General features: G+C 37.5%; 1 protein-coding gene across 3 annotated transcripts in view; it reads left to right on the plus strand.

Annotated features, from left to right (window-relative positions):
* LOC133455535 (transcription factor 4-like) overlaps positions 1–27,882 on the plus strand; it is a 312,468-nt gene that overhangs the window by 276,843 nt on the left and 7,743 nt on the right. For 2 of the 3 annotated variants that reach the window (XM_061734617.1, XM_061734618.1), the window contains 4 exons: positions 15,372–15,510; positions 19,513–19,666; positions 22,541–22,770; positions 24,330–24,477. In XM_061734617.1, the coding sequence (XP_061590601.1) occupies positions 15,372–15,510; positions 19,513–19,666; positions 22,541–22,770; positions 24,330–24,477 (671 nt within the window). Of the gene's footprint in view, positions 1–15,371; positions 15,511–19,512; positions 19,667–22,540; positions 22,771–24,329; positions 24,511–27,882 lie in introns of all 3 variants that reach the window. The other variant, XM_061734619.1, reaches the window with a different exon arrangement.

Below are 27,882 nucleotides of genomic sequence, written 5' to 3' on the forward strand. Positions count from 1 at the left end.
GGGAAAAAATGAAAAAAAAAATGTAATTTATTTTTTTTATTTTTTTTCAAAAATGGCCCATAGCGCGAGGCCCCTTGGGGCGCAAGGCCCCGTGCGGTCGCACAGTTCGAAAAACTAATGGACAACAATATTGTAGTATTTGAACTGACCACTAAAACTGGATCGCTGATCCCTGTCACCCTAAGGGTAAAATAGCAAAGCTAACATTTTGTGTTCATAGGTTTTGATTCATTAAACACATTTTTCACTTAAACGTGTTTTAATTTATAACTACCCTTCCTTTAGAAGAAGACAAAGGGGGATGTATAGGGGTCCATTTGTGTGCTTAGTTTCAAGAATTAAATCCAGTACAGTGATTTAGATTTGAACTCAAAGGAAAAGATGATTAATCAATGAATCGATCTGAAGTTAAATAATCTGTGGCTGAAGGCAGCTTAGAATAGAATAGAATAGAATAGAAGACTTTATTGATCTCCCAGAGGAGAAATTCAGTCGTGCAGCAGCCAAAACACACACGCTCAACAGTTTATACAAAAACATTTAAAATAGAAATAACCAATAAATAGTTAAATAATATAAAAGAGCAATATAAAAAGTAGAAAAAGAGTATGTACAAGAGAAAAAAAATAGTAAACACCAAAAAAACGGTTATTTACAAAATATAACAAATATTTTCAAAAATAAGTGAGGTATTTAGCGGTTATTGCACTTACAAAGGAAGCTTGCACATACATATAAGTAATTTTGGTTTGTTCATAAGGTTGCAAATGTCTCATGATGATTTGGCCTCAGAAAAAATTCAGGCGAGGGGTTTAAATATTACTACAGGATTTTCCTACTTTCCACACGGTTTATCTCAAACATTTTGTTTTTGTCAAGTAGATTTCAGCAATGTTTTTAATGTACCTTTAAATTTGCCAAAGTAGAAGATACACAAGTGAAATACTTACATACTACTTTTCAAGTTTTGAACCTCAAGATCATTCAAAACGCTTTTGGTCTCTCTGGATGTCCCCAGACACAAATTTGGCATTGAGCTTTATTAAGTGATGTGAATATGGTCCAAGAAAACATATGGACTTTACTTGGTGTTAAGGAAAACATTTTCACAAATTAATTTTCTGTTTGGCCTGGAAATGAATCCAAATACTCACCGCCTTGCCATGTGTATCCAACTGGAGGCAAGAGAGAATAAAACGAAGTGAAGGATGAGTAGTGAAAAATACTGTTTACTTGTGGACTTTTAAAAACACACTCAGAAGCATAAGTGGTCCCCTGTGCTGTCATTAGGACCGGTGTGTGTGTTTGTTCAGGCTCCGGATTATTAGTTGGTAGAATAAACGTACTCATTACTGTAACACTTAGCACACAGCAGGTCCAGAACAACGCACGCATTCATTCTGGCTTTGAAATGTTGGGTCCGTGTGCCTGAGCCTGGTTAATATCGTACTGAGGAGACCCAAACCCCCAATCTGTCCTGAAGTTTAGCTACTGTAGATTCAGGGGAGTTTTGGACTGAAGACCTGACCTTACTGGACGGGCCTCTGGGCTGCTACCCACAAATGAGCAGATGGGCTTAGACCAGGGATGTCAAACTCATTTTGCTTGGCTTTGGATTTGACCAATTTTTTTCTCGCGGGCCGCACGCTCAAAATAACAAAAACGGTGCGAACATTTTTTTTTCTAATTCTTTTTTTATTATTGTTATCTAATCCAATATCAGTTTAGTTAATTTTAAAGGAAATATGCACTTTGTTTACACTCTAATTATGTAAAATATATAAAGATAATATGGGTAAAAAAATAAAGATAAACAGAAACAAGTATGTTTTTTTTATATTTCGCTTTTTTATAGGAAATTTAATTAAAAGCAAAATCTTTCTTATTACATCCAAGAGTGTTTCTTTGTGATTTAGAGATTTTTCCAGTACAATTAAGTGTATTTATTTTTAAAAATTTGCACGGATATTTACGCCAGTGTGCCGAAAAAGTTAGCACTTCTCTTTTAACTGTTTTACTTTGTCACTATCCTCGTATTCAAAACTGAAATTCTCTGAATAAATAACTTCTATCATCTTTTTTAGCAGTGATATCTTTCCTGCGAAAATATATGATAGTAGTCAGTTAATAAAAATAAAAGACCGTCTACAAAGAAATAAAATCGGCAAATGTATTCTAGAAAACTAAAGAAATGTCGAAAACTGCTCTATTTGTGGAATAACGATGGATTTGTAGAAGAAATATATTATCGGATATGCTGCGATTCATGGCAATTATTTATGCCTTCCTTTTTACTAAATTAACATTTCGGTTTTTTGAGTTGGGCCGCATGAAAACCTCTCTCGGGCCGCATGCGGCCCGCGGGCCGCACATTTGACACCCCTGGCTTAGACTAAAACCTGGATAAAGAGTAACATGCAGGGTTATAATTTGATGATGACGCTGGAACAACATAGATGAAAAGTGGCACATTTGCAATGTCCCAAACATTTCCTGGGATTCTGAGGGAGACTTGACTAATCCTCATCTGGACCACGGGATGTGTTGTGAGGTCCCTCGTTGTTGTCCATCCATCCCTTTATGGCGGCGTCTTGCACGTGACTGGGGTCAGAGCTCCCGTTGATGCTCTTGTATTGATCAGCTACAAAACTTTTATTTATGAAAAGAATATTGGGAAGGCTACTACCACGACTACTGGTTGATTTTCATGTGAGGATATTGGGGGCAGGTTCAATAACCTGTATAGCAGGGGTCGGCTGTTTAGCGCCACCCTAGTGGCTCCCTGGTGCTTTTTCAAAAATGTTTGACCATTTTTTTCCTTTTTTTCTTCTTTTTTTCAATTTTTCTTCTTTTTTTCTTCTTTTTTTCTATTTTTCTTCTTTTTTCCTTTTTTCTCTTTTTTTCTTCTTTTTTCTATTTTTCTTCTTTTTTTCCTTTTTTCTCTTTTTTTCTTCCTTTTTCCTTTCCTTTTTAATCTCGACATTTTGACTTTTTTCTCGAAATTTTGACTTTTTTCTCAACATTTCAACTTTTTTCTCGACATTTTGACTTTTTTCTCAACATTTTGACTTTTTTCTCAACATTTCGCCTTTTGCCATTTGCCTTCATTCTAAGGCTTATACAAGACTTTTAATTTTTTGTGGCTCCAGACATATTTGTTTTTTGTGTTTTTGGTCCAATATGGCTCTTTCAACATTTTGGGTTGCCGACCCCTGCTCTATAGTTATGATTAGAAATGGTCAAAAATGACAAATTTTACTCTTGGGCTTGTTGTTAAACTCTTTATAATGTATTTCTCGATACTGAAATGCTTCTCTAAAGTTGTAGATTTTTCACCAGTTTTGTAAAATTCAATTATGATTTCTTTTTTTTTCTTTTTACCTGGAAGTTTAATAGAAAATGAATGTGTGGCATTGAATGTTGCTGCTACACACGTGGACAGTGCGCTACAGTTAGACCAAGGTTTTAAATGCTGATGGACCTGGTTGGTCGGCATTGTGTTATTATAACAATCCAAAACCCTTTTTTCAGACAAGTGCATCTATATCCAAAGTCTACAAATGTAAGATGACAGATCCTTCGGTTTATTTGTTTTAGACTACGAGCTTTCCTTTCGTTGGAGCCAGATCAATAGACCTTGTTTTTTATGGCGTCCACAGCGCTTTGTTGTTCACACGCACACGAGCTCAGTGTGTGTTTACTGCATAAATAGGAAGTTTGAAAGGACGACTGATGTCATCTTAAAATGACGCCTTTGTTTTTTCCCTCTAAGACTGTTTTTCAGTTTTTCCACATGTTTAGAGTTACTCTGTTTTCCTACTCTTTTTTCTTGACTTCTTTCTTTCCTTCGTTTCATTTTTCAAGATTTTTTTTTTCTTTCTCTTTCTTTTCTGACCTCTCTGGGCTTCTTTTCTCTTTACTCTCCTCATTTTTCCACCCTTTATTTTTGGGCCATATTTTTTTTTTTTCCATTTGCTCTGTTGCAGATGTTCCCACTTTTTCTTCTGTGCTTTGTGATCCTCTTTCATTCATGCACATGCACGTGCGTGCGCGTGTGAGTCTTATTTCACAACATATTTACCAAATTACATATTTGCCGTTATGCCTGTTTTGATCTTCCTGTTTAAATGTGCTTAGTTTCTCTCTCTCTCCCTCTCTCTCCATGCACATGCCTCCGCGTACACACAGCTGGCTGTAGTTTGGCCGTGTTAGGCAGAGATTCTTGGAGGCTGAGGTCACAACTTTGGGGAAAACAGGTGGTAGACTGATGTTGGGGAGGAACGTATACACTGCACAGGCATGAGTGGATCATGCATACACATTAAAAAATATAAACACGGGAGCAGATGCATAAGTTCCAACATTCATCAGTCCCCATTTGGTCTGTTGTATATTTATATGACTGTAAGTCATTTGGGGCAGATGTTAGAAGTAACTTGACTGCAACAAACTCCCTCGCCAACACGTCCATATGACCTGTGCAGAGTAGAGGTGATATTTGTGACATTTAATCATGTTTGATCTGATTTCAAACAAACTGAAGTGAAAGAAAACGCTGTGCTGAGAGTAGTTGCTTTACTGGAAAGGTTTAACATCAAAGGCTCCTCCTTCTCACTTCATTAAACAGGTTTATAGGTAGAGAAAGGATTCATGATTAGGAATGGGTGATATTTTACCGATAAACCGTCAAAAAAATTCCCCACGGTAAGAATTTGTCATCTCGCGGTAAAAACGATAAATTCCTGTTGATGACGTTTTTGTGTAAAGCTGATTTATGGTTCTGTGTTAAATCCACGCACAACGTACGTGAAGGAAGGAAGGAAGGAAGGAAGGAAGGAAGGAAGGAAGGAAGGAAGGAAGGAAGGAAGGAAGGAAGGAAGGAAGGAAGGAAGGAAGGAAGGAAGGAAGGAAGGAAGGAAGGAAGGAAGGAAGGAAGGAAGAAAGAAAGAAAGAAAGAAAGAAAGAAAGAAAGAAAGAAAGAAAGAAAGAAAGAAAGAAAGAAAGAAAGAAAGAAAGAAAGAAAGAAAGAAAGAAAGAAAGAAAGAAAGAAAGAAAGAAAGAAAGAAAGAAAGAAAGAAAGAAAGAAAGAAAGAAAGGATGATGAAATAGATTTATAGTTACAAAGGTGGAGTTGAATTGGTATTTTTTTTATCGTCATTTTTATCGTTATCGGGATAAATGCCAGAAATTATCGTGATAAATGTTTTAGTCCATCCCGCCCATCCCTATTCATGATATGCTTCAGTTTGCTGTAAAACAGTCTAAAGCCTTTTAATACGGTGAACACACTCAAACCAATACCTTAAGCTGATGGAAGCTTACCGCTGGTGTTTCCTTCACTGCGGTGGAAGCGTTAGTTTCAGCCAGCGTTATTATTAGAACAGCGTCAGGGCCAGAGAGCTCACCTGGTCCAGTGCGTGTCCCATGTGTGGAGGCTCACGCAGCCAGCCCAGGTTCAGTTCTAGACTGTGGCCGTTCGCTTCATGTCTTCCCTCTCTTTCTCCCCCTAGTTCCTGTCTGAAAAAAATAGGTAACATGTGCAGCTGTCCACACACTCAAGACAGTATTTACTGGCGGTGCACCCTTATACTTGCAGCCCAAAGTGGAAGCGTGTGTAGAGCAGCCTGTGGGTGTGGGAGGTATTGTCCTTTTATGTGCTTTTGATATTCTAATCATGACTCCAGTGATTTCATCTGAAATAATCCATATATGGTCACTGCTATTATAAAAGTGTGAACTCTTACTTCTCTGAGTACAGCGTTTGCTAAGATGTAGTGCTTTTGGTGCTGTCTTCATTCAGTTTTCTCTCTGCACACAACTGGGTGGGTGAAATATGAATATTTATGAGGGGGAGGAGGAGGTCAGGATCATTGCACATTTCTTCACAGCCTATTGTTCATGAAGATAATTAGATAAATAAACTTAAACCCAGACCAAATGAGGTGAACAACATCTCATTTATATATGCACATAACATGGCTAATAAGAAAAAAGAGTGTACGAGCTGTAGTTTGAATCAAAGTAGCAATGATGAACGTAGTAAACCCAGGGGATTTGGGCAGATAACGTGCAAGAATGTTTAATACGTTTGTTCATAAAACTATAAATGAGAAGTCATGCAGCATTAATAAACCAGAATTTGAAATGGAAAATGTGCTTGAATACAGTGGGACTGTTATTTCAGATTTAATCATAAAACTTAGAATTGAATTATCTTTTTTTTCTGTTTTCCTTATTATTAATGATTAATTGTCATTCATCGTATGCTTAGGTCCGAGGGGTGGGATTGGAAAGGGGTGAAAATATGTGAATAATGTTTGTTTGATTGTGGATGCCACCGTTTACTGTATAATTAACAAAAAAATGAAATATAAATAAAAGCATTTGATCACAAAAAAAATAGAATTTGAAATCTATAAAATAAATGAACATTTTGTTCTATTTGGAAGAACACGTTTCACAAAAACAAAAGTAATACTCAAAAGTTCTTTAACTTTAATTAAAGACATGATATATCATATATTTTTGTCTTCAATTCCCAAATTATGTATAAAAAATAAATAATAAAAAAAATAACATTTTCTTCACATTTGATCTGCAACATTTAACTCCATGTAGAGATTCCAGCAGTAACGGTGCCCTGACATCCACCTTGGTGCCTCCCATGAGGGCAGGCTGTTGATAAGAAGTTATTCTGGTTTGTCAGATTCACATTTTATTCTGAATATTAATTATAAAAGCCTTGGTTTAGAAGGCCTTCCTTTGTTTTCTTAAATAACTAACTCTTAACTGAGCTATACGTGTTCCTCAGCGCTATATATAAAAAATAAATAGATAAAAAACCTCTCCTACATTCAACATGCATTGCAAATATATTATTTTCAATTGCATGTTTCATGATGGGTGAGTCTACCATGTCATACTCAGCTGTTATATATATATTATATATATATAGGGAAAGTAAAGCAATACATGCCACACGAGTGGAAAATATTGCTGTGCCTTTCCTCCTGTGCAGGCCCAACTTCAGCATTAAACTTTGTGTGTCGATAGATGTGTGTGTTGACGTTGCTCCAGCAGGTGCTTTCTGTCAAGCGTTCACGTTGCACAGAGGAGAGACTGTGCCGTGTGAAGACCGTTCCCAGTCTGTGTATGGTTTACACAGCTTATTTTTTGTGTGAATCTCAAACGTGCGTCGGAGCGCATGAAATGTTCTTCATTAAAACCGAGTGGTTTTCTTAGCATGTTAGTTATTTCCTGATCTTGAGGGGATGCAGCATCTCTTAATGAAAAGCTTGTAGTTACAAGAACTTGGCCTGATATCCAGAGCTTTGATACACGAGTCGTGTAATTAATTGAAGCTAACCCTAACCCTGATGAATCCCTCAGCTTTCCTCTGCTGACATCTAGCTAAGACTCAGTTTAGCCCATTCATCACTTGAAAGGTAACAGTGTCACGGCAAATAAACCAAAAAATAAAAACTGAAAGGAGTATTAGGGCCACCTTCAGATAAGTTAAAATAATAAAGTTATTTGTATGCTCTTGAAGGACTTATGATGGTAATATTCGTCATAAAATGATGCCAGCTCAACAAAAGCTTTCCTGATCCGTTATTCTCATTGTAGCTTCACATGCTGCCCTGCATCCATCTTTTTAAACGCATCTTTTGACTTTTTACTGGTAAACTTTTGACTGTTCGACTTTTGTCTTTAGCATGGGAAGAAAAAAAGAAATTAATTTCTGTTGTTTCTAACCTGATCTGCCATGAATGAGTCCAACAACAGTCACACCGCCCATCACTTTACTTCCTCCCTAAGAAGACATTGTGAAATATCTTTTTAATACACTTTTTTTTATTATATTTTCTTATTATGAGATTGGAGTACACATTCTCACAACACCAGCTTTTGTATCTACATCTTTAGGGTTTTAAATGAGTCTTTGTGTATGATTTCAAACTGGACTTCCTGTTTGATTACCTCCTTTCCTCCTGCACTGCGTGTCGTTTTGCCAGGGTGGATTTCTTTCATTTGCAGCAATAATTGAAAACGACAATTGGAAATTGCAGAAATCCATCTAATTTGACATGAAACAATGCAATTTACACAGTTGGAGAATTGACAGAGTGCATTTTTTCCTCCCTCAGACATGTCCCTGCACTTGCAGAGGCAGACTTGTCCCTACTGTTTACAGCTGCATGACAAATTTGTCTGTGCACGCAGGTGTGTGTGTCATCTCTTGACCCAGAAATTCCCTTCTTTCTCTCACATTCATCTTCCTTTGTAATCATTGCATTCTCACTCACATACACATATTTCAGATGAACACATATCCCACTGATCAGCGGTATTACAGATGACAGCTACTCAGCATTCTCATCTCTTACCATCCACTCATCCACTCTTTTATCATTTCAGCTGACTTTATTGGAATTATGTTTGTTTAACCCTGTAGTATCAACAAAATATTTGCATATATTGTAAAACAATAGAAATGATTTGGAAAGGTGGTAAAAAAGTCTTCGAAAAAACTGTAATGTTGTTTTTAGGAGCCAAGTTCAAAACTGAAACGTGTTGAGCATCTAACACTGTGAAATATGAATGGTCTTTGTCATAAGTTTCATTTACAACTGAATATATGTATATATAAATATTGATTTAGATTTTTTTAAAGTAGGTTTAACTTACTTTAACTTTAACTAAACTCATTTTCTGTCATGTATTTATTTGGCAGCATCAGAAACAGGTGTTGACCAAAAGCAGACTTTTCCGGTACACTTAGCCATTTCTTATTTTCCAAGAGAGCGTCAGGTACTAATTGGCACCGGCCGGAGGTGCCAGGGAGGAAAATAAAGAGATGAAGAGGTTGTATTTACCAACCTGTCACATGTTTACATTTACATGTGCATTTACATGTTTTATTTGTCAAACTCAGAGGTGTCTTCAGTATTCACATTCATTACTCAGGTAAAAGTATAGATACTAGAGTTTAAAAATACTCCTGTAGAAGTTGAAGTATCAACTCAAGTTTTTTACTCAAGTAAAAGTATAAAAGTACTGGTTTCAAAACTACTTAAAGTATAAAAGTAAAAGTAATGTAAGGGGGGAAAAAGCCATTAAGGACAAAAGCCATTGAAAATGAATGTATCTTAGTATAATGCAAATATATTAAAGAACCATATATGTGTACTATTGAGCATTAACATGTGTTTCAGAGAGCAGGAGATATGATGACTAGTTGCCTATAAGTATTGTAATGGTGCAAAAAGTCAAACTTCATGTTCATGTTATCAATTATCCTAACCTTTATTGGAATGTACATCCAAGTTTAGTTGCAGGAATCTGAGGGAACGGATGTAAGAACAAAACTGGACAAGAACATCTGAAACAACCACAACCAAATTCACTCTATCCGGATGGAGCAATTTAACTGGATAGTTTTTTTTAAAGGCCGAAATAAAATAGAGTAACAAGGCTGTTTTTAAAATGTAAGGAGTAAAAAGTACAGATAATTGTGTGAAAATGTAAGGAGTAAAAGTAAAAAGTCGTCTGAAAAATAATTACTCCAGTGAAGTATAGATAACCAAAATTTCTACTTAAGTAAGGTAACAAAGTATTTGTACTTCGTTACTTGACACCTCTGGTCAAACTAATAATGACATCTCTTAATAGTGCTTTCCTTCCTTGGAAGCAGCCAGTGATGCCAGCTGATGGTTATCGATATTTGTGAAAGTGGCATAATTGATACCTTTAAGCCTCATTTGTTGGAAAGCTTGGACGTCCCAGATGTGTGCATTGGTGCTTAAATGCACCAATGCATTCAGACATGGAGTAGGCCGGAAACGATGATGAATCCTGTGGTCGGCATCAATCTTTGAGCCTGTGATGGTCTGGGTCTTTGAATGGACCACCCGCTAGTGTTCTCAGCTCTCCCTCCTCGTGCAGTCAAGGATGTGCTGACGTCTGTGTTTACAGAGGAGGCTGTTGAGCAGTTGCCTTTAAAACAATGTCCACCTCATTTACAAATGTTGTTTGTGCTCTGGGTTTGAGTTGGAAGATGTCACTTAAATCTGATGCTTTACAGCAGCCAAAAGAAGAAGAAAGGCTAAATGAAATGGCACATGTCAGAGCATGTTTCATCACAAGTCAGATGAACCCAAACAAATGTGAACACTTAAACAAAATGAACGCCATCCACAAGGTTTTTCATGGCTTGCAACAATGTTTTTTTGGGCATGGTGTGAAAAAAAATAGCTACACAGCAGAACCAGAGTATTTCACTCATGTTTCAGTTTGGTTATTGGCTGCTTGGCTCCATTTATTCGTCATCCAGTCAAGCTAAACCTGAGGGACAGAGGGAAAGCCGATGTGGCTTCGCCTCACTGTAACTACACCAGAAAAGCAGATCAGTTTAGGTGTAATTTATTTATATTTTTCTCCTCCATCTGTCTCCTCATCTTCTCTCCTCATTGAACTAAATTAAGGAAAAGAGAAGGAAGGCTTGTTAAAATATAAAAGCCCTCCATTAAAAATGTACGCCACCCTGTCTGTTTCTGTCTCTGCTGCCATTTTACATTTGGGAATCCAATCAGTGATGAAAGGCAGAGGAGAGGAAGAAAAGAGGGAATGAGAGAGACGAACAATAAATAAGGGAGTAAACACACGTGTGGTCAAAGAGGCGGAGGTCATTTAGTCGAAAGCGCACGTCGACAAGCCTGCCGACATTTTGTGATATTTGCTCGAAGCCGGAGCGGAGTTTGGCTCGATCTGATGGAAGTGACAGCTGGATTAACAGTCAGACAGGGATTTGATTTTCATATCAACTTCATTTACTTTACGGTTACAATAGAAGACTTTAAAAAGGGGAAGGTGTGCTGCACCGGTTTCGTGTGCAGGTACATTACACTAAAATATGTGTCAAAATATGAATGAATGTGAATGAATGAAGTTTATTCAGTCATGACAACACAAAACAACACCAAAAGACATTGTGCACAGCATTAACATTTCATACACCAAAAAATGTGTTGAACAATAACTGAAAAGGCATAGGCTGAAGCAAAATGATTATAAAAGCCTATCCTATTGTACCAACTTTCTTTTTTTGGCTACCAACCTCCAGAAAACCAAAAAGACAATAGAAAAGCAAAGAAACAACAAAAGGCAAAGAAACAATAGAAAAGCAAAGAAACATTTACAGATAGTCAATTGCACTTATAAGCTTCAAAAATAGGTTTTCTTAAAAACAAAAAGAGAATGACATGTTTTTAAATTTATGTTGGCATCATTCCAGAATTTAACTCCAGTAATGGAGACACATCTCCTTTTCATACCTTTTTTAGCTTTTTGTACAGTGAAATTGCAGACACCTCTAAGATTATAACGAGTCTCCTGAATTGAAAAGAACCTCTGTATTGGGTCAGGGAGCATTTTTGATCTTGCTTTGAACATAATTTGCATGATTTTAAAATAAAACTTTTTAATATGACACTTTAGCATCTTAAATGAACATTAAGATCAAGTTTCCATCACCAATGTCATGTTGTCCACATACTGTAGGTCTTGAAGTGCCGTTGTTAACTGACTAAACTCACCATGGGAACAGTAACCCAGCAAGTGAGGTCACAGCAGCTCAGTCCTTCCTGTCCAGTCAATAATTAAGTAACCGGATCTAAAACATAACCTCCAAGTTTATTATTATTATTTAAAATCGGAAAAATGGAAGCAAATGAAAGCATTAAGGAAAATATTATTTGGGCATAATTTAGTTTCATGTGTTTCAATTCAGTTTAATGTATGTGTATTGTGATCATTTTATTATTAAATCAGATTCATTAGAAGGGATTTGTTGAACAGTTGATTTTCTTCACTTCAATAATACAAAGCTCACCTTTGTGTTTGGTGCAAACTGGTCAAAATGTAGTTAGTGACGGGTTCAAAGCCAGAAATCTGGATTAGAGCCTCTGTTATCTTAAAAATACTTTAGTGCATATATTTGTACGGACGAGTTCGCGCACCAGCTGATTATTAGCTTCACGTTTGCACGTCTCACTGAACATTGCAAAGATGTCATCATTTACAGTCACAACAATTGGTCCGTGTCACTCGTTTAAAGTCTGAAAAAAAGAAAGATGTGGTGGTCCTGAGTTTGTGCTTGTGCATCAGCAGTTCAGTCTTACGTGGCTGTAACTCGCAACATCCCAGAGGAACTTTTTCCATGATAGGTAACGGGAAAGAAGGTTCAGCTACCTGAATGCCCTCAGCACATAGAACCCAGGGGCGTCAATTGGGAAAATGTAAATGTTTGTTTTTTAAATACATTTATGGAATTACTCTGTGTCTATTTCTATTGATTATTCTATTACTTAATACATATAGAATAACTACAAATGCAAATCAGAACAACCTGATCGATTTCACTAGTTATTATACACTGCAAAAACTCAAAATCTTAACAAGAATATTTGTCTTATTTCTAGTTAAAATGTCTAATTTTTAGTCAAAAAAAAATCTCATTACATTTAAGACAAGACTCAAAAACAACCATTTTCACCTGTTTCAATTAGATCTTCACTTAAAATAAGTGGAAAAATCTGCCAGTGGAACAAGATTTTTTTGCTTGTAATGAGAAGATAAATCTTGTCCCACTGGCAGATTTTTCTACTTATTTCAAGTGAAAATTTACTTGAAACAGGTGAAAATGGTCAAATAACAAGTTATTTTTCTGGTGATGACTCTTGTTTTAAGTGTAATGAGATTTTTCGAGTAAAAATGAGACATTTTAACTAGAAATAAGACAAATATTCCTGGTAAGATTTTGAGTTTTTGCAGTGAGCGAGACTGCATTTGAAAAAGTTCACATTTTCTTGACCACACAGATAAGCTCCATAGCAGACTTGTGTGATGAGTATTTGCTGGACGTGTTGATTGATACTCTAGTTAAGTTCTGTGACTCGTAACCTTGCCATACATTAGCTTCGATTGAATTGACGCCACTGATAGAACTGATAGAAAAAGAAAAGAAAATTACAGTAAACTATCAAACTCCAGACCGGGCTTATAAGGGAAATCTAAAAGCACAAAAACAGCTATTTTCACTAAAGTCAATTTAAGATATAAGGATTAAATTGTAAATTTATAAGAATTAAGACTGAAACACAGCTGATACATTTAAAAAAAAAACGAATTAAAATGCTCAGTGTGGTAAAGATTTATTTCATTTATCCTCAAAAACATTGCCACTTGTGTTGCAATTGACAATGACATCAGCCAAGTGGGCCCGTCACTGGCTGCTGATTGTTCAGGGTAAAGCGAGCGTGAACATTTCAGGCTGAATGGAGGAAGTAAAAAAAGAAAAAAAAAAGAAATGGTAATTATGTCTGATTATCACACTGCAAAACACTCCCCTTCCTGTGTCCACGCTGCCTCTCTGGTGCCATTCATATATGATGGGTGTGATGCAAAATCCACTTTGAGACTTTCTGGAGGATGCAAATAGATCAGTGTTCTTATCCATCAACTGTGCTGCTGTTATGTTTAAATTCAAATAAAGCTCAGGGAAAAGAGGGTGAGCGAAGGAGCACAAGATGCCTGGAGTAAGCTGGCAACACACAAGCGGGCACGCACACACACACACACACACACACACACACACACACACACACACACACACATGACAGCACAACAACTGACAATTATCTTAATGCCCATATGTTTAATTGTGGGATTTCTAATTCCCAAAGCTCCAAGCAGCTTCCAGCAGGGACTCACAGTTTTGGCACGAGATGGGCTCTCTTTTCGTGTGTGTACGGTAGACAGATGGATAGGATTTAAAGTACACACATGCATACACACACACCTGCAGTCATACTGTATTTCCATGAGAACACACGAAGAAAAAAAAAAGTGTAAATGTAAATGGAAGACATGGAGCACACGTTAGAACAGACAGTTCAGAAAACTGGAAGATAAATGGAAAAAGAAAACACTGGAGGAGGACGGGCGTGTTTGTGAGAATATGAAAAAGTCCTGGAGGTCCTGAGCGCCTTAGAAAGGAAGAGGATGCCCTCATTAGGACAAAGACAGAACTGCAGGCGAGAGGAAGGAGAGAACAGAAAGAAAGAATTTGTAATACTGAATTTGTGATACATGTGTTTCACATTATTGACCAATAAGATGTGGGCAATGGGTCAAAAAAGTTGATAGATAAATAAATAGTCAAATTATGCTAAATTGTGAATTTATCCAGAGTAAAAACCAAAATAAATTAAATTAAATAGTAAGAGATATTTTCAAAAATATTTCACAAAAGACCTTTGTCATGTGGTAAGAAAGGCATGTTATAAACACATTCAGTGTTTTTATTTTTTATTCATTTATTTGCACAACAACAAGTTTTCAGGTGATTTATGGACAATTTGGGCAGTTTTCTGAAGTGATGTGACTTCAAGTACAGATCATGAGATTAGCTTCACACCAGTCTGTGAATTCCAAACATCAACGGTAATAAACAAATTCAACTAAAAGAGCTGTCCTCGTTTGTGAATGAAGTCACGGGTAGGCAGGTGAATTATTCTTTGTGAATAGGCCTGTGTTGAAAAAATCGATTTTCCAATTCTAAATCGATTCTCCTATTAATTCCTAAAAATCGATTCATATGTCTAAAGATCGATTTTTTTTTTTTATTTATTTATTTTTTTTCCCCCATCATTACAACTTTTGTTTTTTTTTTGTTTATGCCCAAAAAAGGATTGTTTTGTTGGACACGAGAATAACTAGTGCCATGTTTTTGTCTTTTAGATATGTTTAAAAGTATGAAAACATTAAAGTTTTCAGTTATAATTGCATAAATTGTCTATATTTCTTTGATTTATATACTGTCTTGGGGTTACATTTGCATAAAATGCTAAAAACCAAATTCTCATCAATGGGAAATGGGATAAATTGATAATTCTACTCAACAATGTTTCTGAAAGCAGTTCTATCAGCATTCTGGGAGCTGATTGGTCCTTACAGCATCATTAGCTGCCAATACTTGCTGTTGAACCTCAATATAATACTAGTATTAATATGTTGCAGAACTACAGTCATATAATTCATGCAACAGCTCAAAAAACAGTTCTAATAACACTAACCCAATCAATATCGGAATCGAATCGGATCGAATCAAAGTGTGATAATCGATTCTGAATCTTAAGAATCGGAATCGAATCGATTCTCGATATTTGAATGGATCCCCAGCCCTAGTTGTGAACTCGTGTTATTTTGGCTCAAGCAGGTTCCGACTCCATCTGGATGTTGAAGAACCTTGAACAGAATCTGTGGTGCGGTTTGTTTGCCTGATTCTCTCTCTCTGTCTCTCTGTTCTCCAGGTGGGATCTCACAGAGAAGACGGCAGCAGCGTGGGCAGTTTGCGTGGAGGACACTCGATGGGGGGCCAGGTGTCGGTGACTCAGCTGCCAGTTCAGTCGGCCACCTCGCCGGATCTCAGCCAGCCTGACCCTTACCGCGGTACGGCCCTTCACACTCATCAACGTCATCACAGGCTGCCCTCGGTCTGAAGCAGGACCTGGCTCACAATGAAAACAGCAAGCAGCTCGGGTCAAAATACCTGCATTTATTTACTCATTTACCATATGCAGTAAAGATGCAGATTTGTTTTTCTTCCCATTAGGGATGGGCGGTATGGACTAAAAAATTTATCACGATGATTTCTGGCATTTATCCCGATAACGATAAAAATGACGATAAAAAAAATACCAATTCAACTCCATCTTTGTAACTATAAATCTATCACCACATTCAGTCTTTGGAGCCCCAAAACACTGTTCTTTCTTTCTTTCTTTCTTTCTTTCTTTCTTTCTTTCTTTCTTTCTTTCTTTCTTTCTTTCTTTCTTTCTTTCTTTCTTTCTTACGTTGATTTAACACAGAACCATAAATCAGTTTTACACAAAAACATCATCAACGGGAATTTATTGTTTTTACCACAAGATGACAAATTCTTACCGTGGGGAATTTTTTTGACGGTTTATCGTGAACGGTAAAATATCACCCATTCCTACTTCCCATGTACAATCGCCAAATTTCTGACGACATGTAATGACAAGACAGAGCAGACACGTGCAAAAACAAAAAGATGACAGATATCTGAACAGAAAGAAGAGTGAGGGAAAAAACAACAAGACACAAAAGACAAAAAAAATGACAAGAGACTAAAAGAAACTGGACATGAAGACGAAGAAAAGTAGTTACATATGTAAAAGAAGAGGAACAATGGAAAGAAACTGCTAAAATAAATATGAACAGGAAGAAACTGCTCCTGAATCCGGCTCAGAAATAACCTTTGAGGCGTGAAGGAAGGAAAAAGAAGAAGCTAATTACGAGGTTAATAAATATATCGTACGTCTTGATATGAATATGGGGGAGGAAGACTGTGTGTGAGCTCAGCGTACAGCAAATTAGCCTGGAGCTCATTTTAAAAGGCTAAAACTGACTCTGCTGGCAGCGAAGTTCAGCCAGCAGCGACCACAGCCAAGTGTGTAATGAGGTGAGAGGGAAAGAAACACACACACCCTGGCAGGAGAAGAAGAAGCTGTTCCATTCTCCCGCATCCGTTCATAACTCCAACGCGCAGGCAAACATACATGCAGGGTCGAGGGCGTGTGCAGGCTGTATATTAACAGTATTTAATTGTTCTTGGCAGCAGATGCAAAATGGTAAATGGTTGGCTCCTGTGTGCCCGTCCCTCAGCTTCAAGAATAATTATTTACATTTATATTAAACCAACAGTTTAATTAGTATTTGAATAATGTTATATCAAATATATTCTCTCTCGCCGTCTTTCAAACAGGTTTTATATGGTTTTACATTGGAATATCATACATTTGGCATCTAGTTGCTCCAATGCTTTCTCTGCCCAGTGTATTACGGAAAAAAAAACTCACCAATAAATAAGTCAACTCATTTAATTCATTTGGTACACTTCAGATTAGGAATGGGCGATATTTTACCGTTTATGATATACCGTCAAAAAAATTCCCCACGTTAAGAATTTGTATCTCGAGGTAAAAACGATAAATTCCCGTTGATGACGGAAGGAAGGAAGAAATGAGCCAGAAAGAAAGAAAGAAAGAAAGAAAGAAAGAAAGAAAGAAAGAAAGAAAGAAAGAAAGAAAGAAAGAAAGAAAGAAAGAAAGAAAGAAAGAAAGAAAGAAAGAAAGAAAGAAAGAAAGAAGGAAGGATAAATTCCCGTTGATACGTTTTTGTTTAACAAACATGGCGGAACGTGGATCTTTTATTAATTCAATTTAATTGGTGTAGTTTATCGTCATTTTTATCGTTATCGGGATAAATGCCAGAAATTATCGTGATACATTTTTTTGTCCATCCCGCCCATCCCTACTTCAGATAGAAACTCTGCTAGGCCTGGCCCCCAGCTATGGAGGAAGCAGATAGGTAAAGACAGCTCAGAACCGGTGGGGTGGGTGTAAGTGGAAAAAGAAGAGAAAAGGAAGCATTATTCAAAACGGAGGCGCATCCGCCGACGTCAGGTTGTGTCTGTCTGGTATCGGCCAGACTTCCACAAGCACAAAGTCTCTTTTCACAAGCTTAACGTCTATTTCACAGCAGCTATTTGTGCACCAACACACAGCCGATTGTATATGAAGAAGCACGCAAAACCAAACACAAGCCGTCACTCAAAGCGGCACACAAAATGCTTCCAGTCAGGCAGACAGAGATTCAAAATGGCTGACAGTTGGCCGCGTGTGTGTGTGTGTGTGTGTGTGTGTGTGTGTGTGTGTGTGTGTGTGTGTGCACGTGTGCATGCGTCTGGGAACAGGCTGCTTGAGTGTTTTGTGTTGACTGAAATGTTGGCAGTGTACCAGTGAAGGATCCATACAGATGTCAAATAAAGGCTGCAGTGTTGAGCGGAGGAGAGACAGTGGGAGGGTGGAGAGCTGCACCGCCACTCTCCCATGCTGCCATCTTTGTGGGGGGGGACTAGAGAATAAGATGCTCTCAGCCAGGACTGTGTATCTACAGCATGTTGGCAGAATGATAAAAAGCAGCAAACTACAGTTTCTGTCAGTTCAGGATTTATCCCACAGATGGTTTTTATACTTTAAATTATGTATGACTCCTAAGGTGATTTATGCTGCTACGTTGAACCAACGACATCCACCCCACTAGGAATGTCTTTTCTAGTCTCAAGAAGACAAAAAAAATGTAAAACCTGCAGATCATGTGGATCCGGCGCGGCTCATTGGTGATCCGTAACCAGAGGTGTCTTCAGTATTCACATTCATTACTCAGGTAGAAGTATAGATACTAGAGTTTAAAAATACTCCTGTAGAAGTTGAAGTATCAACTCAAGTTTTTTATTCAAGTAAAAGTATAAAAGTACTGGTTTCAAAACTACTTAAAGTATAAAAGTAAAAGTAATGTAAGGGGGAAAAAGCCATTAAGGACAAAAGCCATTGAAAATGAATGTATCTTAGTATAATGCAAATATATTAAAGAAGCATATATGTGTACTATTGAGCATTAACATGTGTTTCAGAGAGCAGGAGATATGATGACTAGTTGCCTATAAGTATTGTAATGGTGCAAAAAGTCAAACTTCAGAGGCATGTTATCATTTATCCTAACCTTTATTGGAATGTACATCCAAGTTTAGTTGCAGGAATCTGAGGGAACGGATGTAAGAACAAAACTGGACAAGAACATCTGAAACAACCACAACCAAATTCACTCTATCCGGATGGAGCAATTTAACTGGATAGTTTTTATTAAAGACCGAAATGAAATGGAGTAACGAGGCTGTTTTTAAAATGTAAGGAGTAAAAAGTACAGATAATTGTGTGAAAATGTAAGGAGTAAAAGTAAAAAGTCGTCTGAAAAATAATTACTCCAGTGAAGAATAGATAATCAAAATTTCTACTTAAGTAAGGTAACAAAGTATTTGTACTTCGCTACTTGACACCTCTGTCCGTAACAGCTCTAATGTCAACGGCTGGTAAAATTCTGCCAATGTTTGTTCACAAGTTCAAAACTCATTCATTATAAAATAACGTCATAAATAACCACATTTGGGTTCTTTGTTTCCTTTTCTGCCCACCTTCATATACCTCCTCAAAAGTTGTTTAAAGTTACATTTTTTGCCAACTGCTTTTAATGTCTGTCTAATTTTAGGAGCGCAAAGCAACATTTTCTGGTATTTTTTAAGAAACAGTTTTAGGTATAAAGGTCAAAGTTAAAGCTACCTAGAAACAGGAATGCATCAAGGCATCCCCTCCTTGGACACACTCTGGTTCAACAGATACGTGTCTGTAAGACTGTACGTTCATTTTATAGGCCACAGAACTACAGATCTGTTCTCTCTTTGCTACAAACTACCTTGGATTACTTCAGACTGTAGACTTCAACCAAATCCTCTGCTCTTCATTCAGATGACAGAGATGATATTTTCTACGTGTATCTCTCTAATTCCTCCGTTCTTCTCTCCTCCTGCAGCTCTGTCTTCAGGCCTTCAGGGCCAGAGCGCCTCCTCCGTCAGCTCCGAGATCAAGTCTGAGGATGAGGGGGACGAGAACCTGCTGCAGGACGGGAAGGCCCTCGAGCCCAAGAAAGAGGACCTTGACAACAAGGATCTAAAATCTATTGAGAGGTGAAGATCTAGGTGACCCCGCCAAGCGCTCAGACGTTCACTTCTATCAAAACTATCAGCTCGGCTGGGATGCACATTAACCCAAAACACTTCCATGCTCCACGAGTTTGGCCTACACTTCCATGTCATTGATACCCAATAGATGATTGTAAACAGCCTGTAAATTAACTTCTAATGAGTTTGTACTATCTTGGTATAGAGGAGGTACCTTTAGGTACCTTAAGTCAGTGGTTCCCAACCTTTTTTCCTTGTTCCCCCCCTACTTGTGTCTAAGACCAGCCGGGCCCCCCGACCCGTACTCACTAGCACCAAAATAGTCTTTAATTGGAAAAATGAACATTAATTATGTTTTTTTTCATACATTTCTCTTCGATTTACCCTGTATACATATGACTTTGTTTTTCTCACCTTCATTTTGTGTCACCAATGTATAAAATACGCACAAAAGGACATAAAAGGACATCAAAATATTTCAGAAAAATTTCTCTTTTAATATGAGAAAAAACTATTTTAAACATTTTTCCTTTAACAACCTGTTGGAGTAGATTAAATGTTGAGTAATGATATAATAATAAGTAATGAATAATTTCCTGTGTTTGTCACCAGTGTATAAAAAACAGAAAAAATATTCAAAGACATTCATAAATTATTCCTAACAATGTCTTATGAATGACTCATGCGCAAATATAATTTTTACAACTGCATAATTTCAAAGCGGACAAAGTTTCGCGCCCCCCCAGAGATCTCTGGCGCCCCCCCAGGGGGGGCCGGACCCCAGGTTGGGAGACACTGCATTAAGGTACTTTTGTCTTCAGTAGTTAATCTAAGAGAATGATTCCAATAACATTTTGTGAAAAGAACCAAAGAAGTAATTTCCTGACATGGAAAGACTTTGAGCTTGGAGTGTTTTGGGAACCAGCCTCTGAACTTTGATGAAGTGATCAAGTGTGATGAGAAGCAGCTAAATACACCAATCAATACGGAGACTGTGTCCTCTAAGCATCTTCCTTTTATAACGTGGCTGCAGCCAAGTTGATAGAGGGACAGATGTTCTTATGCAGCTCCTGGCTAACTTCATCAGTCTCTCCACGGTCTTGAGCCTGGTTTTAACTGTTTCTCACACAACAGAGTAGTGCCCACGTTCACTATTCTCAACAAAGTGCCATTTAACCGTGTCATGGTTGGGAAATCAACACCAACAGGAACTGTGACAGCAAGGACCCTGCTGCAGACAAGCTAGCCTTCACAAAGGTTTTGAAACTGTTTGAAAGGATTAAAGGTAAAAACTTGAGTAAGGGGGGGCAAGGTGGCGCAGCAGGTAGTGCAGCCGTCTCACAGCTAGAAAGTCCTGGGTTCGATTCCCGCCGGGGACGCTGTGGGCGCTGAAGTGCGTGTTAGTTCCCCCATGACTTCAGCACCCACACCCTGGGTGGGGTTGGTGAAAGGATCTTTCTGTGTGGAGTTTGCATGTTCTCCCCGTGTTCCCTTGAGTAGCTAATGTGAGCTACCCTCACAAAAACATGCACACAGTCCTGGGCTCTACTGCCCCCTCTGGCCAACCGGGGCGCCAGATGGGGTGGGGAGGATCTGGCCGGAATAACGTGATCCTTCCACGTGCTACGTCCGGTCAGAGAATCCTCACCTCTGGTGAAAAGAAGCTGCTGCTCACTCCTCAGGTTAAGAAGGAGACCTGAGCTCGGTGTAGGGCCCTCCCTGGGTTGGCAGAGGAGAGCCCAGGACTGTTACTTAGGTATGAGCACTGGATGATGAAATGGGTAAAAAATCAGGGATAAAAAAAAAAAAATGAGTACGTGGAGTTTTAATTGATTAAAAAATGAGAAACTGGTGTTTTTTTTCCCTCTCTGGACACAGTTAAAGTTCCTTCAGTCCTCCAGCGATCAACAAGCTGTATATCATTTTCACCGGGAGGAAAACCGGAATTTGAAACATTTGGATCCCAAACCCAGAATTTTTACATGATGATGATGATGATGATGCAACCATTTCAAAAATGTTTATAAGGCATGGAAATGTCCATGTTGTAGGATTCATAAAAAAATAATTGTGCCATCTCTTAACTTGAGATAAAGCAGATAAAAAAACCTTGTGGGTTCGAACTCCCAACAAGACCATTTAAAGTTAAAGTATGAGGTTGTAGAGACACACATACATATAATAGATAGTTACAGTTTCGATCACTTCTCGGAAGATATGTAACAGGAGGACATGTGCTTTGACAACAGATATCATGCTGGCGGTGGCGTGCACCATATCTAGCCAACTTTACTTCAGAGGTTACTCTGTATTTGCATTGTTAAACACTTTGAGACTTCAGCTGCGTGTGCTTGGTGCAATATTGCATCTTGCGTCAATAGTGTGTATACATTCATAAGACATTTGGGAAACATCAGAAGAATATAGTGCAGTTTTGAAGAGTTTCACTGATATACATTGTAAACTGCGCAGTGAAAACATGATTATGATCCGATGAGTTAGAGTCACTGATATAAAAAAAGAAAACCATCTTAGTGCTAAGTGGGAGAACTGATCCCGTTACCTCTGCGGTATAAATAGCAACCTGTGTTTATCTGCAATAGAAGGAAGTCTCGTCCACCTGTATCGCACCATTTTGATTTATATGGTTTATTTAATTTTTTTTAACTTCATAACCAAGGTTGATATCATGAAATTCAGCAAGTATAGTTACAAAAATAGTTTCCAGATGGATGAGCTGGAACTCAGACATGCAGCCCTGACTTACTACAAAAATATGACCTGCACCTTAATCCTCGGATCCTTCTTCTCCCTCTGTTTTCCCGTCTTCCCCCGCCTGCCACCGCCGTCTCTTTTGCGCCTCCTCGTTGCCCATTTTAGCAACGCCGATGATGAGGACTTGAGTCCTGAACAGAAGATGGAGAGAGAGAGGGAGCGGAGGATGGCCAACAACGCGCGGGAGCGCCTGCGTGTCCGTGACATCAACGAGGCGTTCAAGGAGCTGGGCAGGATGGTCCAGCTGCACCTGAAGAGTGACAAACCCCAGACCAAGCTGCTGATCCTGCACCAGGCCGTGGCCGTCATCCTCAGTCTAGAGCAACAAGTTCGAGGTCAGTTCCAAATGAAAATGCACAATGAGTTTGTTTTGTAGATCATGTTGTCACATGTATAGGATATAAAGTAAATCGTGAGTTAGTTTCAGACTGCAAGAACAAGTTTTATGGTTCTCACAGCTTTTCAAAGAATATCTCGTTACAATTAAACTTGTTAACATAGTTAAAGTTGGCTATATTTGCGAAATATCTCAATATCAGGCTCTAAAGCTATAAATCGTGAATCCTGGGAATTACTGGAGCTGATGTGTGACGGAGGGATTATGATCCTGGCTGTTAGGTTGTTTCTGCAGGCAGGCAGGGAAGGATGAACATGTGACGTGCTTCTCTTGGAACATTTCAGCCCAAAAGCGAGTTTATTTTAAGCCTGGAGAGTCACCATCCCTGTTGTAATTTGGACAATTCAAATTATAAATCAATGTGTCTTCATTCAAAGCTTGAAAATTACAGAATCATTACCCCTCATTATGGATTTTTCTTTTTACAGTTATCAAGTTCTATAATGAGGACAAAGGCATCAAGTTGTGTATGAGTGTCAAAAGCTGATTATTATGAATCTCCCAATAAAACCCATCACTGACCCTGGATGATGACCACAGCATTGTATTTCATCAAACTTATTACCGAATAGGGCTGGGCGATATATCGAGATTTTAATATATATCGATATATTTTCAAACGCGATTTGGTACGAGACAATATCGTTTATATCGATTTAAAAAAATAAATAAATAAAAATTATGATTTTGTGACAAATTGACTTGAATGTTTTATTTGAGATTTGCACAAATGTTTTGTTATTTGCACAACTGTCAACCTCAGTGGAAAAGTCTGCCTGTTACTGTCTACATTGTATTAATTGCACAGTGTATTTTAATTTAATTGTTATGCAGGAAAGGGATATTTGTTTTATTTTATTCAAGAAGCATTTTTATTCTATATATGCAGGCAGTTTATTTTTATTTCATTTGTTTTATACATTTTGATATTGTGCAGACCTCTATTAACAAAGGAACCTGTGTGACATTTGGCACGAGGCTTTGTATTAAAACTGACTGTTTTTTTAATGGTTTGCCTCAGAAAAAAATGAAGCTAACAGAGATGCTATGCTATAATGCTTTGGGGGAAGCCCCAATTATGGCACAGAAAAAATATCGATATATATCGAGTATCGCCACTCAGCTAGAAAATATCGAGATATGACTTTTGGTCCATACCGCCCAGCCCTATTACCGAACTGATTGCAAAGTAGACCGTTCTGTTCATGAACATTGTTCTAAAACAAATGCCAACCGCTTTGTATTGAAAGTATTTTCTGTAAGCAGCATTGCGCCCCTAACTTAGGAAACCAAGGTTTGATGTTTTCAACATGTAGCCTTCCAGCGGCTCCAGGAGAGGGCAGCAAGGCCACCTGTTGATTGTGTTCAAGCACACTGAAGTTTCTTCTGCAGCATCTTTGCTGTTTTACTTCCCCAGATGAACCCAAATCTCATGAACACAAAACTGAGAGAGCAGCAGAAATGTGAAGCATGTCTCTTACCTTTCTCCTTGTCCAGAGCGAAACCTGAACCCCAAGGCAGCCTGCCTGAAGCGGCGCGAGGAAGAGAAGGTCAGCGTGACGTCAGACGGAACTCCGCTGGCTCTGGCTGCCGTACACCACGCTGCTGCCGCCATGGGTGACGGACCCAACCCCATGGGACAAATGTAAAATGCAGCAACATCTCCTCCCCCTGAATGGTCAGAAGATTTCACTTATACACTAATCTGCTGTTGTACCTTTAACCCAAACTCAAGAATCAGTCATTCAAAAGGCTGGCCAGAAACCTAAGTGATGACTTAAAAAATTATAATCACAACAATTGTCTCTAGTAAACGTCACTAGTGACGTTTAGGCAATTTTTTTTCAAATTCTGGCTTTGAATTAATTAATGAATTAATTACAAAATAATCTCTTTTCATCATGAAAATATGGAAAGAAAAAAAAAAGATGAACAGCTTATTCACGTGTTGTCTTTGTACGTTTTAACCATTAAAAATGACAATGTGACTGGATCAGAAATATCACTTTAGTTTATTTCTAAATCAATATCATAATCTTATTTATGTGGATTTTGTTTGGGGAATGGGGGCGCTGACCTGGGCAAAAAGAAAGATGCAAGAGTTCCTGTTTTAGGTCCAACATTAGTAATCTACAGTTTCAGTGAAAGTGAAAGTGCACGGTTACATGAGCGTATAACTAAGCTGAATCCGCTCAGCCTTATACTTGCGGTTCACTGTACAAACAGGGGGATCATTCATAAAATGTGAGCAAAAGAAATCTACTGCTGCCTCTGATCACACGTAGAACTTCTGTGAATATAAGAGTGCACATACATGTTTCTGGTTATTATCAGACATGACAACATTAATGCACTATATGGTGTGTTTGTGTCAAAGCATCACTTGGCTTTATTATATAATATAACAATATAATGTATATAGTACGACGGAGTATTAGAGCCAAACTAAGACAAAAAAAATTGGAAATTACGAGAATAAAATCATAATATAATGAGAATAAAGTCGTAATGTTGCGAGAATAAAGTCGTAATAGAATAAAGTTGTAATATTATGAGAATAAAGTCATAATATTATGAGAATAAAGGCGTAAAATTACGAGAATAAAGTCGTAACATTACGAGAATAAAGTTGTAACATTACGAGAATAAAGTCGTAACATTACGAGAATAAAGTCGTAACATTACGAAAATAAAGTCGTAATATTGCGAGAATAAAGTGGTAAAATTACGAGAATAAAGTCGTAATGTTGCGAGAATAAAATAAAGACTTTATTCTATTACTACTTTATTCTCGCAACATTACGACTTTATTCTCGTAATTTTACCACTTTATTCTCGCAATATTACGACTTTATTCTCGTAATATTATGACTTTATTCTCAAAATATTACGACTTTATTCTCATAATATTATGACTTTATTCTCGAAATATTACAACTTTATTCTCGTAATATTATGACTTTATTTTCAAAATATTACAACTTTATTCTCGTAATATTATGACTTTATTCTCGTAATATTATGACTTTATTCTCGTAATTTTTTTGTCATAGTTTGGCCCTAATACTCCGTCGTAATATAGTATATATACAATATAAATATATCTTGGGAGTTGGTTGTTGACTGCTGTGGAAGCATGTCGCTGTCTCTGATGAAGAGGTCCCTAATGCAGTAGTCTGCAGACACATCGGGATATCTCCCCTCCGACTGTAGACAGGTAAAACGTAGGATGAGGATGCACCTTCACATAGTGTGCATAGATTACGTCGTAGACATCATCTCCTCATATGGTGTTCCCTGAGTGGCGGTTTATGCTAACAAGAGAGCAGCAGTAGTAGTTTGTGTTCTTTTTACGCGGGGTCCATGAATGCAGACAATTTTTTTATTTAAAAGGAGATTTATGTGCAGATTACATGAATGAGGCCCTATATTTGTAATGTGTCATATATACATTCCTAATTAGATATTGGAAGAGGGTCAACTTATTACATCAATTATTTAGTTTCTTTCTTATTTTTACATTCTCGAGTGTGTACACTTGTTAAATATTTATTTTTTTTATTTTCAATCCAAGCAAGCAGAAAGGTCCTTTCACTCTACCAGTTGCATTGTCGCACCTAGTTAAGACGTACATAGACAGCACGAAGCTCGTGATAAACGTGTCAAATTTTCAATGACATTAACTGTCACAACCTGACAGTTAAAGTCTGGCAGAACTGATGATATTGACTCTGGCTGAAAACTGAGGCTAAGAACATGAGTGTCTGTCTGGTCTGGGTACATTTTAACAACAGATTGGCAGTAAGTGTGATTTTTTTTGTGTTGACTGTGAGAATTTGTGACTGTTTTGTACTTGATATGTGTCATTCCTGTTTTTTCTCTACAGTGATATTGCATTTGTTCTGCATGTTGAATTGTGGAGCTCCTCCAATGTCTTTCATAAAACTGTTACATATAGGGAAAAAAGAAAGAGCATCCATTTCTTTTCTGCTTTGATTGATTATGTTCAAACTTCTCGGCAGCCAATAAAGTTGGCAAGTTTAATTGCAGAGAAGAAAAGCAAATGCTCTCGTATTATCTGTATCTTATTGTCTGTGGTACAGATTTGGTAATTAGTTTAAGTTGTACATTTTTTGAAATTAGAGTGTTTAAAAAAAATCTGGTTATTATGCGGCTTTAAAAGTAGGTAAAAACAACCTCAGATCAACACTTACACCATGTCATTTACATTAAACACGTGCAGAAGCTTTGTGAAAAACCTAAGTACCCATGATTTAATAGCGTATGGAACCAACTTCTACGGTACTAACTTTATTTGAGTGTTCCCTGTATGTTATTAGTCCATCACATTATGACACTTACTTATACTTTTTGACCACAAGCTTTCAGTTCATTAAGGTTTTTTAGAGTTCACGTTTGCATAGCTCTCACCACAGCACTTCAGTCAGGTTGAAGTCTGGACTTTGACTCGGCCAGGGCAACACCGTGGTATGTTGTTTGGATCACTATGCATTAGGGGTGTAACGATACACTAATCTCACGATACGGTACGATACACGATATTGAGGTCACGATAACGATACGATACGATATTATAACAGTATTTTTTTAACAACCTTGAATGAGGAACATATGACTGGAAAAAAATGTCTTTTATTTGAAAGACACAAAATACAAAACAATGCTGTACGTTTGCTCTATTGTTACAGTTTGTAATGCTTTATAAGTGTTTAAGTTTTAAAGAGAAAGCCAGGCCAACCATTTTCCACAAACTGAACTAAAAGTAAATGTCAGGTTTGCATTATGCATCTTCAGTTTCATACAAGTACAAATAAACAAACTGAATAGTTTCTCTCATGTATGATTTGACTTTTTTCTTTTCCAGAAATTTAACAACTAAAATTAAATAAATAAATAAAAGTAAATAAATACATACAATTTTACATCATAAAAAAGATTGATTCATTCTCACCTTATAAGTGTAAGAGGAGATTTATTTTTGTTAAGAAGGTTATTTTGGTAATTCAGGGTTGATTATTTTATAAATATA

Source organism: Cololabis saira, chromosome 11, assembly GCF_033807715.1.
Source record: "Cololabis saira isolate AMF1-May2022 chromosome 11, fColSai1.1, whole genome shotgun sequence".
Taxonomy (NCBI): domain Eukaryota; kingdom Metazoa; phylum Chordata; class Actinopteri; order Beloniformes; family Belonidae; genus Cololabis; species Cololabis saira.